Source organism: Oryzias latipes, chromosome 18 (genome assembly GCF_053564925.1).
Source record: "Oryzias latipes strain Hd-rR chromosome 18, Olatipes_Hd-rR_3.1".
In the NCBI taxonomy this organism is placed as follows: Eukaryota; Metazoa; Chordata; class Actinopteri; order Beloniformes; family Adrianichthyidae; genus Oryzias; species Oryzias latipes.
In genome coordinates, this window is record NC_136254.1 from 7764678 (window position 1) to 7778359 (window position 13682).

Below are 13682 nucleotides of genomic sequence, written 5' to 3' on the forward strand. Positions count from 1 at the left end.
CAGCATCTTGATATGGCACACCTGCGAGGTGGGATGGATTGTCTTGGCAAAGGAGAAGTGCTCACTATCACAGATTTAGACAGATTTGTGAACAATAGTTCAGAGAACTGGTTATTTTGTGTATGTGGAAAATGTTTCACATCTTTGAGTTCATACCATAAAAAATGGGAGCAATAACAAAAGTAGTGCATTTATATTTTGGGTCAGTGTAGGAATCTTGTGGATGGCACCATTGTCTTTTCAATTTCTGCTGGAATTCTTCAATTGTTCCACTCATCCAGTTTTCTGTCTGTCTGTCTGTCTGTCTGTCTGTCTGTCTGTCTGTCTGTCTGTCTGTCTGTCTGTCTGTCTGTCTGTCTGTCTGTCTGTCTGTCTGTCTGTCTGTCTGTCTGTCTGTCTGTCTGTCTGTCTGTCTGTCTGTCTGTCTGTCTGTCTGTCTGTCTGTCTGTCTGTCTGTCTGTCTGTCTGTCTGTCTGTCTGTCTGTCTGTCTGTCTGTCTGTCTGTCTGTCTGTCTGTCTCTCTCGCTCTCTCTCGACTTTTAGAAATTTGTCTAAGAAAGAGACAGAGGGAGTTATTTCATAAAGACCTAAATATACATTGACATTATAAAAATGTATGTGACCGCAATACATGGACATTGTAGGGAATTGAACCCCATCCCAGTAACTGGGAGTACCATTACCAATGTCTTGGTGTCTTGACATGTCGAGGTCACATGGCAAGGAAAGCAAAACCTGCATCATGAATAACCAGGCCATAGAATGCAATAGATACATTAATTTTAAGTACTTGGAATACGTTTGCATATCAAACATATTAAAAATATGTCATGGTGCCTCTGTCAGACTCCTCCCTCTCCCCTCTCTGCTTGGCTCCTGATGCGACTCAGCTGCAACCACTTACCTCATCACCTGCCTGCCTTCTTAAGGAGCTCCAGGATCAGCATTCCTCGCCAGTCCGTTGCCCCTGATGGTGGTTAACATGATTGTCACGTTCTTTGCCCTTGTTTCAAGCCTATGCATAAAATCTTGCTCTTACCTGTCTCCAGGAATTCATTGCCACGAGTGGTCGCCTGAGTCTGCAGGCTTTCCGGAACACAGCCTCGTCATTGCCTCCTGTCAAGCCACTAGCCTCCGCCGTTCCCTCAATCCACCACGAGCCTCTGCCGTGCCTTCAGCCCTTCAAGAGCTGCGGTCACAACCACCAGTGACGCCACGAGCCGACGTAAACCCTCCATCTTCGTCGTGGGTCCTCCCCGGAGTCTGCCGCTTCACCAACAACCCTCTAAACCTAGATCTGAATATTAAACCCCTTTCAAACCATTACAGAACTCACCTGCGTATTCTTCTGGGTTCCAGCGTCTGGGTCTGTTTCGTTCCGTTAGCCATGACAAAATATGCACACAAAAAAAGATTTATTATTTATACTATTGCCAACTACAGACAGAAAATAAAAATTTTAATGCCTAATATTTATTCATGATGCAGGAAAAGAAACCATCTTTAAATAAAGTTTGTGACTCAACAGAGATAAAAACTTCACAGGTGTGTGACTAAGTTAGAAATGGAAGTACGTGTAAAGATCAGGACAGATATTGGAGGGTTGGGTTTTGGGATGGGGGGGGGGGGGCAGGAAGTGGTTTGTGTGATGTGCATAGGACTTGCTGGTCCCTTAAACATAGTGTGGTTGTGGTGGGAACTACGCTCCCTTGTAGCGTATGTGGTGTAAGTGAGGGGAAAGGAAAACATAGGGGGATATTATCTCTCTTGTCTCCTTTGCCACAACTTACAGCAACATGTCACAGATGTAAAAGCCCTCACTGCGTTTTGTGGATTTGTCACATTACCCAATGGTAACATTTGCAGACAAAAATCTAACTTGCATGTCTCCATTTCATTTACATGTGTGAAAAGACAAAGAATCCCATCATGATCACTAAAATACGTTTGTTCAACTATTTATTTGTTTTTATGTACACCCGATCGATTATTGTACCTTTTAATGTTGTGTTTTCAGAAACAAGTTGAATAAAACCCTTATGTGCCATGATATCAGTTATAGTCTTAGGGTTTACTAGATTTTCATTAAAATCTCCCATTAAAGCAATAGTATCACCCAGGTGCTCCAACAGATCCACTAATTTCATAAGATTCTATCTAAATAAGGAAATGGCATATGATGGTGAACGATACAGAACTGCCACCACTATGTTCCGTGTAATAAATCTGTGTACTAAACATTCAATGTCTACTACACTTTGTGCATTTACATGTTCAAACAGCATCTTTTCAATGGTATACATTCCAACACCACCACGCCTTTGATCATATTCAGTCTTGGATCTGCTCCATTATAAGACAATGATCGTGGCATACTATAACTGTTGCATTGAACATCAGTGGCTACAATTTTTAAAGGTGCATTTGGTAGCCATGTTTCAGTTATAGCTATGCAGTTAACCTGTACCCGTTTGGTGCACAATGCTAAGTCCTTCACATTGTGACAGTTTGTGGATGATTTTTCTCTGAGGTGCCAGTCAGGTCTCTCTCCTGACATAAGATACAAAAGAAAATCCACCGTCACAAAGGATGTTATCCACACCCTCTGCTCTTCACACACAAGCCCAAAGTTCGTTTAGAGTCTTTTGTCTCTGTTACTTTAGGAGGGTATTGCTGAAATGAAGTTAGAAAGCAGGCCACACAGTCTAGTTCTTCTGAGTACCTTTTGTTTTCTTGTTCAGTCCAGTACTCCTTAGAAATCCGTTCCGGGTTCCTGGGACGTTGTTCCCTGTATTCAGTCCTTGGTGGAAGGGATCCAGTCCAGGTTTTCTAACAGTCTTTGCTTTACATGAGCAGTTGCGTGTTTTCTTTGAAGAGTTTTGGTTTCTTGGTCCAGTTGCAACTTTAATCCAGGTTTTAAGCAGATGTCTTGTGGATAATAGTGCAGGATGAGGCCTGGTGCAGTAAACTGTCTGGAAAAAGTTCTGCTGCATTTGATCAGGTTTCCTCTGAGAAGATGTCAGTCTTTCAGGTTGTGGAAGCATGCAGGGTTGAGTGTTGGAACCTCTTTCAACTTCCTCCTCTCTCTGACTCCTCACCTCCCAGGTCCTCTGCGTCTGTCTTTTTATGTCCCCTTTTTCCACAGCTGATGGCACTCTGATTAGAGAGCACGCTTCTCCTGTCTGACCTGCACAGGTGATTTTCACCTGTGCAGGTCATGCAAACTGTTAGATCGCCACAACATGCCAGTGTAAATTTTGCACATTTATCAGGAATATGCTAAAGTCACTTGAAATAGAAGTAAAATTTTCTTTGTCAGATATGAAGACACATTTGCTATATATTCAGTAACAGTTTTGTTACAATAAATGGCCTGTTCCTTAAAATATTGAAGAATTTAACCTAACAAACTTGTTACGCAACTCAATGCAACTTAAACCTGTCCAGGAGCAACGGGTCTTTTTAAAGAGACAACAACATTATTAATGGTAAGACCCTGAACTTTGTGAACAGTACAACCCCTAGCAAGTTTGAGAGGAAACTGACGTCTCAGACCACCTTTGCCTGTGACTTGTTCCCCTTGTGGAAAAATGGCTACAGAACTTAAGACAAGTCATGGATGATTTTCAAACTGTTCCTTCCTTTGTCTTCCAATGTCTTTATCAAAATTCACAAAAACAATTTGTGGAAAGTGAGCGTTCCTATATGTAATATCAGTCACAATTCCACATGCACCACTGACAAGACCATCTGCCACGTCAACATTTTTACAAAGCATGACTCGTGCATTCTTCCCCAAAAGAAGTCTTTCTACCAAACAAGTATTGTTAGCATTTGAATGATTACCACTTAGTATCACTAGTCTCCCTTTTTTCTAAAAATTTACAAAATCTTGAGGTTTGATAGTAACATACTCTGGACAGGATGAATGTAGATGGGTTGAATTATGTTCATTTACTTGACCATTAGTTGGAAAAATATGTAAAACAAAGCTGCTTTCTCCTGTTTCACATGACTTCAATAGTTGGATATCACTTATTAACATTAACACAATGCCTTTGCATCATGTCCTAACTCTGTTAAGTAATTTGGCAATTTCCTGATCTTTTTGGCGTACAATGGTTTCTAAGCAAACAATTTTAAACACACCACACCACATCATAAGTCAATACCCACATTTTCTACATATAATGGCTTTCCTTTCACTGGAGGTAATTAAAAGAAATCTCAAACTGCAATAATACATACATTTCCAAACATAGCAGAGTTACCAGTTTTTTTTTTTTTGCCCCAGTCGTCCATGAATATATATATTATAATCTACCATGGATATGTCAATTATTAAAATCTGTAAACTAATTCAATATTTCTCACGCTTTGGTATGTAAGGTAACCGGACATCTTTACCAATTTAAAATGTGTTATGAATAGTACTTGCTTGTACATTAAACGCAGCAATTCCTGTGGGAGCCATCAACAAAACCCAAATGTAATCTAAATGAAGACAAAGAGGAGACAATAGTCTATGTGATTCATATTGTAGTGCTTTAATTAGGTGAGTTTTACCAGTCCCTACAACTCCCGTAATTAACTGGTGGAATGGTTCTGGCTTTTTCCCCAATACCTTTTCCACACACCATTTTCTAACTTGGTAAAAAAAAATCTCCATCTGACTTTCATTTAAAAATTGAATTAAAGCCAAGCCATCACTACGAAGCATTTTTGAGTTATTCTTTTGAAAGAAATGGCTATGTTGAGCAGATACTCTTAAATCAGGAATATCAAATTCCCGTTCATCATCGATACCTTTCTGTTTCTGTAACAACTCGTGACCTTCATGTCTCTCCAGTTCTTGCTCAGGGCACAATTCACACCAAGCATATTCAACTACACTAGCATCATCTATCCCTTGCTGAGCATTAACCAATTTATCACCATCAATTTCAAATTTACTTCTGTTTAATGTTACCGCAGACCTGAATTACCAAGTCTTATAGTGCCCTTAAGAAAAAAGTCTTTATGTTTCAAAACCTTGAGGTTTCAGCTGGCTATGTAGTTTGGCAAAAACAACTGCAGAATGCTTTGATAAACTAATTCAGGCTGTTTTGTTTTAGAGAACTTAACATGTTGTACAACTGCAGGTTGTGTGCGAGTTCTTTTCACGACATATCCAGTGTTATGGTTCAACTTTATTCGCCTAGCTGCATTTTCGTTTTTTGACAACACACGAAATTCAGAAGCAAACACTGCTAAACACATTGAAGGAAAAACACTCTTAGGTCTGTTCTCATAATTTATTCACTATGCTTGTCATCCACATATCATCTGTACTTAAAGAATGCTTTGATGCTTTGTCTTTAAGTACTTTTAACTGCAAACTCATTTTAACAGTATTTTCAGCAACAGGAAGAAACACAACTTTCCTAGAACACTCTTTAAAAAGTGCATTTGTCAGTCTATAAACGCTTTGAGCACATCTCTGTTGTGCAAATATGTACTGCCTAATTTTTTTAGACTCTTTGGCAGAAACATCTCTATCCCCGCTTGCTTCCTTTTGTGTACACTGCAATAATAAACCCATTTTTTCTGATTTTAGAGATGTAAGAAATGATCTACACAACACATGCATCAACAACAAACTGTATATCTGTACTGTATACTTTGTAGTAGTTTTAGGGGATGTCATCTGGACTTGGTTTTAAAGTTGGAAGACGTTTCACCTCTTATCCAAGAGGCTTTGTCAATTCTGAAATAGCTGGTCTAAGAGCTGGTATATATGCGCTCATGGGGGAGGAGTCAGACCTGAAACTGGAGGTGTTGTCCACTTAGCCTACGTGGTTTCGGGTCGTTAATAGTCCTTTGTCCTCAGCTGGGGGTTGGGGCGTCAGTGACTCCCTCTCCAAATGGTCGTCTCTTTCAGCGGTTAACGACTCAGGTGGAACTGGTTTGGTTTGTTTAGGTTTCAAAACACTGCCGTAGATGGATGGAAGAATAAACCTGAGACCACCATTCTTATTAAGAGAAGGTTTATCCTTCTTGACAAAGATGGCTTCTTTCACTCCTCGCTCAAACCATCCTCTCTCTCTGGCTAGAATTCGGACTTCACTGTCCTCGAAAGAGTGGTTTGTGGCCTTCAGGTGGAGATGTACTGCAGACTCAGGTCCACTTGGGTTGGCTCTGCGATGTTGGTAAAGCCGCTTGTGTAGCGGTTGTTTGGTTTCTCCTATATACTGTTCATTGCAGTTCTCTTTGCAGTGGATAGAGTACACAACATTACTCTGTTTGTAGCTGGGAATTTTGTCCTTTGGATGAACCACTTTCTGTCCGAGGGTATTGACTGGTTTGAGATGAACTGGGATGTTATGTTGTTTGAAAATCCTTTTAAGTTTTTCAGACAGGCCTGAGATATATGGAATTGAAATACTGTTCCGTTTTGTCTCTTGTTCCTTCTTGTCTTGTTTTCCTGTATGTTGGGATCTGGTGAATGCCCACTTGGGATATCCACAGGTTCGGAGGGCTTGGTGGATATGTTGCTTTTCCTTCTTCTTTCCGTCAGAGCTTGTGGGGACCTCCTGGGCTCTGTGTTGTAATGTCCTGATGACGCCTAGTTTGTGCTGTAAAGGGTGGTTTGAGTCAAATAACAGGTACTGATCTGTGTGAGTAGGCTTTCTGTACACTTCAACCTGGAGCTGTCTGTCCTCTCCAATGATCACAGCACAGTCTAGAAAGGCTAGGGTGTTGTCCTTTGTGTCTTCCCTGGTGAACTTGATGTTCTTGTCTACTGCGTTGATATGATCTGTGAAAGTCTCCACTTCCTGGCTTTTGATCTTGACCCAAGTGTCGTCCACATATCTGAACCAGTGGCTTGGAGTTGTACCTGGGAAGGAGTCCAGGGCTCTTCTCTCAACTTCTTCCATGTACAAATTGGCCACAATAGGTGAGATTGGAGAGCCCATAGCACAGCTATGTCTCTGCCTGTAGAAGTTTCCCCTGAATTGGAAATATGTGGAGTTGAGGCACACTTCCAGCAGTTCGCAGATGTGGTCTGGTGTCAGATTTGTTCTGTCTTGTAGCTGAGAATCCTGTAGTAATCTCTTCCTCACTGAAATCACTGCCTCTGTGGTGGGAATGCAGGTGAAGAGGGAAGTTACGTCGTAAGACACCATCGTCTCGTCAGAATCCAGCTGAAGATGTTTGACTTTGTTTGCAAAATCTTGTGAATTCCTAACATGATGTTCTGTGTTGCCAACTAGAGGGGCCAAAATAGTAGCCAGGTGTTTAGCCATGTTGTAAGTTATTGAGTCAATGCTGCTGACAATGGGTCTCAGTGGTATTCCTTCCTTGTGGATTTTTGGGAGGCCATAAATGCATGGAGTGGTATTACCCGGGTACAGTCTGTAATAAAGAGGCTTGCCGATGACTTGATCTCTCTCCAGTCTTTGTAGGCAGTCTATAACCTTTTTCTTGTTGCCGCTGGTTGGATCTCTTCTAAGTGCTTCATAAGTGGTGGTGTCGCTGAGTAGGTTGGTAACTTTGGCTTCATAGTCCGCCGCATTCAGGATCACAGTGCATCTCCCTTTATCCGCTGGTAAAATATTGATACTGTGGTCCTTCTCCAGGGCTGTCAAGGCCTTTCTTTCATCTGAAGAAAGATTGGAAGGTGGTGGTTTGGCACTGGACAGTGCCGCCGAAATTTTGAGTCGTAATTCTTCAGCTTGATTTCCAGTCAGATTGTTCCTCTTTATGGCCGTTTCTGTGGCTGTGATGAGGTCTACCACGGGGATATGATTTGGTGTAACCGAGAAATTCAGCCCCTTGGATAATACCTCTTTCTCTGTTTGGGTCAGTTCACGGTCGGAAATATTCTTAATCCACCTATCTCTATCAATCCCTGCCTTAGTGTGGTTTCCTCTATTCTCCCTGTTGAGCCTGTCCTTAAGGATCTGTTGTTGGTTTGTGAGAATCTGAAATTTCTTGATTTGCCGTTGCTTGCTTTTGTGGTGTTGTGCCAGTTGTGCTGTCCGGGTGAAGCCGACAATCTTCTCAAGAACTTCTTCCGTAACAGTTGTGGCCAAGTTGTCCTGTAGATTCTTCATTTTACCTTCCAGGTTGTTGATGATGAAATACGTCTGTCTGATTCTGTCCTTTAAAAGTTGGGTTCTGGCTCTGTGCATGATGTTCTCGGCTCTGTGTCCTTTAACCCCTTTGCCCATCTGTAGGCTTTTGGGAATCACGTTGCTTTGTCTGCATCTCATGTTTAACCTGAGGTGGTTCTTGTAGTCCGCCAATTTCCTAGCTGTCTTCTCCAATTCACGTACCAGCTGGAGGGTATCCTTCCCAAAGTTAGAAAAAACATGTCTATGAAGACTCTCATTCATCCAGGTTGGTTCCATTGTAATGCAATGGAACAATGGAACCAACCTGGATGAATGAGAGTCTTCATAGACATGTACTGTATACTGTAATTAGCATTCCAGCATTTTAACAATGGCTTGCAAAATATTGATTAATCCAAACTTCGTTAGCCTGACGTTTCAGTGCAACATGGGTTTTCCGAGCACAACAGTTATATGCAGTTTCAAATGTGCTTTGGTTTAACCCAACAGATCCAAACAAATCTTCAACGTTGTCATAAGTTGCCCCATCAGCTGAGAGAGCAGCTTTAATTTGTGCAATCTTTGCTGAAGCTTCTTTTTTCTTCAATTGCTGTGTCTTTGCATTTTCTTGAGTTGCAAGAATCTTTTCTTAATAACACACATTGACAAGACTTTCTCTTCAGCTCTTGTGCTACGTGATATGAATGTACGTGCAGAAGGTGGTCTAGGAAAATTAAAAACAAGACACACAGTTCCCTTTTTTTGTTTTTACATGTTTTCACATGTGTTTCAGAGTGTTTTTCCAATAAGTCAATATTTGATGGTAACTCACAAGTCACATAATGATCAATAAATGCAATTACTTCAGCATCTGTATTTCTGTCAATTACAGGTGCATCCTCTATCCAAAACAGGCAATGAATATGTGGTGAGCCGCGTTGCTGAAACTGCTGAAATCCTTAATTTTTCCTATAGGACATGCAAGCGACAAAAACTTCCTTTAGAAAACAATGTCTACGAAAATCAAACATTGGAGCAGCAGTGACAGGATTATGATGCAAAAGTTCACATCTGTCTGCCCATTCCAACTGCTCCATAGTTTCAGTTCTACCTTCATGCTTCAGAATGCAGGAAAGTAAATTCTTCCACCGCATATCAGCTGAAGAAAATTAATAGAACCATGTGGGGATTCCAAGCTGCCTTCCAAGCCAAGAGGTCTTTCTGGGCCGCTGCCAAAAAGCTGGTGTACTTCTAATTGGTTTTAAAAATCGGTACCCATCATCAAATTCCAAGATCCTTTTAATAGAATCATCACTATTCAACAACTCTCCCGTAACTACTCATTTATTTTTAAAATTATACTTGCCCTTTCTTACTACATTTGAAACAACTTTTTCTAATTCTGTCATATTGGGCAAAAAAAATATATTCCACATTTTGTGCAAAACGAAAATCAGCATTAAGTATTCTGTTGTTAAAATATCGTGACAGAGTTAAAGGATGTTGTCTTCCATCATATGTCGGTCCACCGTTAGGAAACAACGCAGGGAAACATTTAGCGTCATTTTTAACATCGGACAACAACTTTACCAGACTATTGCCTTCTGCGGGAGCTACATTCGATACATGATCAAAATAATGATCCAAAGCCTCTTGACCAATATCTACTGGCATTAGACAAGTGTCCTGGAACATGCAATGCTGCTGTCTATCATGCAGAAGTTCCTCTCCTAAAACATTTGACAATTCAACATTTGCAGTGCATTCAACATCTTTTTCGACAACATCTTCAGATGTTTCTTCACAAAAATCATTAATCCAATCATTATTAAATTTCACGTCATTATAGTAAGAATTATGGCTTTGTAAAAACTGCAAAGCCTGCTTGATAGGTTCTAAGTCAACATACTGATATTCATAATGTCCTTTATGAAAACATATAAGGCACAAGAACCCTCAACAGACATCCATGATAACAAATAACTGGTTGTTCAGTATTTACAGGAACACATGTAATAGGTCCTTGCAAGCCATTCTGCCCACCTTTGGGCAATGCCAACAGTTTCATAAATGGAATATGTAATGCTATTAAGTGTTGTTCTTAGGACTTGAACCTATACCAGCAGAATTGGCATGTTCAAATCAATAAGTTGTTTTTAACACTTTCAGCTGGTACTTGACCTTTTTTTATTTTTGTATGACGTGTAACAAATCCACAATTTGCATCTTGATGTTTTCATCCATTCACAATTTTTTAAGCAGTTAGCATTACAGGTACAAAATGGGCACAAAATAATAAACCTGATGTCTCCACATTCTGTGTTTACCATGCATTGATGTAAAAAGACATCGCTCTATGCAGCGATCAGACCATAACTTTAGCTGGTAGCTCCTCCCACACGTGGCAGTGGTATCATTCTTTAAAGAACACAATTTCTAAGAGGAGGGGCGGGCCGTTGCACACCCCCAACAACAGATTAGATGACAGAGCCTGGTCCATTAAGCGTCTCTGGCTGCTGCATTTATGGAGCTTCAGTACACAAGACTCCAACAGCCACACGGCCTAACGTAGTCCTCTATTATATATTTATGAGGGGAAAAAAACCCGCCAAACCGACCTTTAAACCACACAAATTATGCATCATTATGCAACATTTGCTTAGATTATTTAATTTAATTACAAAGGAGCCGGTTTAGCTCGTGCTGGTTTGCGGCGCCTTCCGTTCGTAAAACCAGGGTTCGAATCCGGGCTGCTCCCTGTTCCCTTCTCTTCTTCTTTACTGGTCCCAAGCCCGGTTGCTTTGAGAGGGTTCAAGAAGGGCATCCGGAGTAAAACATTGCCAAGTTTACCATGCGACTTGTTCTCTGTGGCGACCCCTGATGGGAAAAGCCGAAAGAGAGAAAGAAGATTTAATTTAATTACAAAACCTGAGTGAAATTTACTTGTGTATTTTTCATAAACAATAAGTGGTTCTAGTAAATTAATTTTACCTAAAAATTGCCTTTGTACAACTTACAAGCATTTTCTGCGTGGAAAAACGTTCCTAATTTTTTTTAAGCTTCAGGGACCTGGGAAGCTTTTAGGTTACCGAGCGATGTGGCAGATTCTCAAACAAAAGTACTCATTTAGAAGTGATGTGATGAAGCTTATGAGAGAACTTGACCCATCTGGAATAAAGGCTAGGTCTAGGAGAAGATTTTTAAGAAGAACATACCATTCAATGGAACCAAACAAAGTCTGGTGTGTCGATGGATATGACAAACTGAAACCATTTGGAATCGCTAAGTGGCTGTATTGATGGCTTCTCTCGAAAAAGTTTGTGGCTCACGTGTGAAAAGTCAAACAATGATCACAAACCATGTTTGTAATAACCACAGTTGGATTCTATTACAGTGCAGTACCTAAGCATGCTGTGGCTGATTAAGTAAACAAGAGTCAGGTGTGCAGCATTCAGGAAGTGTGCGCTGTGATTGCTGGGAGATGCAATCACAGCGCCTTCAGCCTTCAGTACTCTGGAGACTGCTCCCGCTGCTGACCAGAGAGGGAATTCTGACACTTGATTAATTTGGGCATTTCATGGATGTTTTTTTAGATTCGGTGGGATGAACTGTGGGTTCACGGTATCCCCACAAACGTTGAGCCAGCTGGAAAGGCAAGTGCCAGGACCAGCAAGACCTGCAGTGGCAAAGTGGTTTGACACCACCAATTCAGTGGAAATCAGCTGTAGATAACATCACCCTGAAATATATGGCTGAACTTTAATCATCACTTATGTAAAGAATAAACACACTGGATTGGCAAAACATTTTATTTTTATCCATTACCCTTTGGCACATAGAAACACTGGAACATTTTAAATGGGAATATAGAATACAGAACAAAAAACACTTGTTTAATACTTAAATTCTTTTAAAAAGCAAAATAAATTTCCCCATCCTGAACAAAACCACTCTTCTTTTTGCTTCGTTTCTTTCTAGACTATTTCAGACTGTTTAAAAACATCCATGCAATCATTTTTCCTGCCAAACTATATTCATCCTCTTAGATTGCTGCTCAAGAAAATGGAAAAATTGAAATCGCTTGTCACTCATAGACACTTTATGACTGATGTTCCGTTTTTTCGAAAACAGTCATTGCTAAACTATACCTGTGGAGTTGTAGACAAGGGAGAGGAATTCTCTTTTGGGACCACCTGTATCTAGACCTTCCTCAAATCTACCTTCATCATCAGAGAACTTGACAAGGAGGTCCTTGGTTTCAGAGAATGTCCCCCTTTTGAAACCCCTCACTGCTCCATCCCACATGTTGGAGCGTCAGATGTTAATTCTGCTGACGGCTTGGTGATTGATCTGCAGAGCCAGGTCTGAGATGATCTCTGGTACAGATGCCTGTAACACCCTGCCAAAAGATGAATAATAATCATTTTAGTTCTTTAACTTATCCAATTATGTCCTACAACTCTTCTAACAAGAAAGAAAAGCTGGAAAAAACAGAATTTTCTTACTCAGCAATACTTTCAGCATCATTAATGTCCTCTCCACTCCCAGAATCATTCTGGTCTTCTACTACAGGAGGTGCATAAAGTTCTGTGTATTTTCTGGAATTTAGCATACAAGTTTACATGCAGACATTCAGCAAAAAGCTTACTCTGCTTCAGTAAGTACAGTGCTTTGATGATACTAAGACATGGATCTCATGTAATTATTTTAAATCAAGAAAAGGCTGAGGGTCTGTTGTTAATGTCTCTAAGGCTGATTTAGGTGTTTTAAATGATTATTTGAAACTGACAGCAACACGCTTGTGTGAGAAACTGGACAGCAACTTAACTCTTAATACTCATATTAGTTCAGTGGTCAAGTCCAGCTTTTTCCATCTTAGTCACAGTGAGAGGGAAGGGGTTTAACCTCAGCCAGTTGTCTGAGATTTTAATCCATGCTTTTATTACAACTCATTTAGATCATTATAATATTCTTTACGTTGGAGTTGCTCGGAAATCGCTGCTCGATTGCAGTTAGTTAAAAACAACGCTGCCCGTCTTTTAACTGGTGCACAAAAACAAAAGCCCATTACTCCTATTATTAGCATCCCTTCATTGCCTCCCAGTTTGTTTACGCATTGATATAAAAATTATTTTATTTGTTTTTAAATGTCTTCATGCTCTCGCTCTGAAGTACCTGTCTGACCTGCTCCAAGTCTATATGCCTTCTTGCTCTCTCAGGTCACAGACTCGATAAAATTAGTCATCTGCAAGACCAAGAGGAAACTGAGAGGCGACTGAGCCTTTTCAGTCTTTGCACCAAAAATCTGGAACCATCAGCCTCTATACCTCAGAGAGATGAACTCACTTTGTACTTTTAAATCTGCTCTAAAGACATATTTGCTCCGTTTGGCTTTTAATTGAGTTGAAATCCTGATTTTATTGTATTTGTAATTGTCATGTCTGATATGTTATGTGCTTTTACTAATGTTGTGCTTTTTTATGCTTGTTTTGTCTAAAGTGCCTTATAGATTAAGGCACTTCAAATCAACATAATATTAGAACTTTTTTTTCTTTTAAACTTGTCCTGTCCAACAGCTGGGCAGGC

The 13682-nt window shown here is 40.3% G+C and overlaps 1 protein-coding gene across 1 annotated transcript; it reads right to left on the reverse strand.

Annotated features, from left to right (window-relative positions):
• Window positions 1-5031: 5031 nt before the first annotated feature.
• LOC111949272 (uncharacterized) lies at window positions 5032-8393 on the reverse strand. Its single transcript, XM_023966134.2, has one exon. The coding sequence runs from the start codon at window positions 8391-8393 to the stop codon at window positions 5826-5828; it is 2568 nt and encodes an 855-aa protein (XP_023821902.2). The 3' UTR covers window positions 5032-5825.
• Window positions 8394-13682: the final 5289 nt, after the last annotated feature.

Coding starts and splice junctions, on each gene's coding strand:
- LOC111949272 (XM_023966134.2), bottom strand. CDS start 8,393: ATGGAACCAACCTGGATGAATGAGAGTCTTCATAGACATGTTTTTTCT.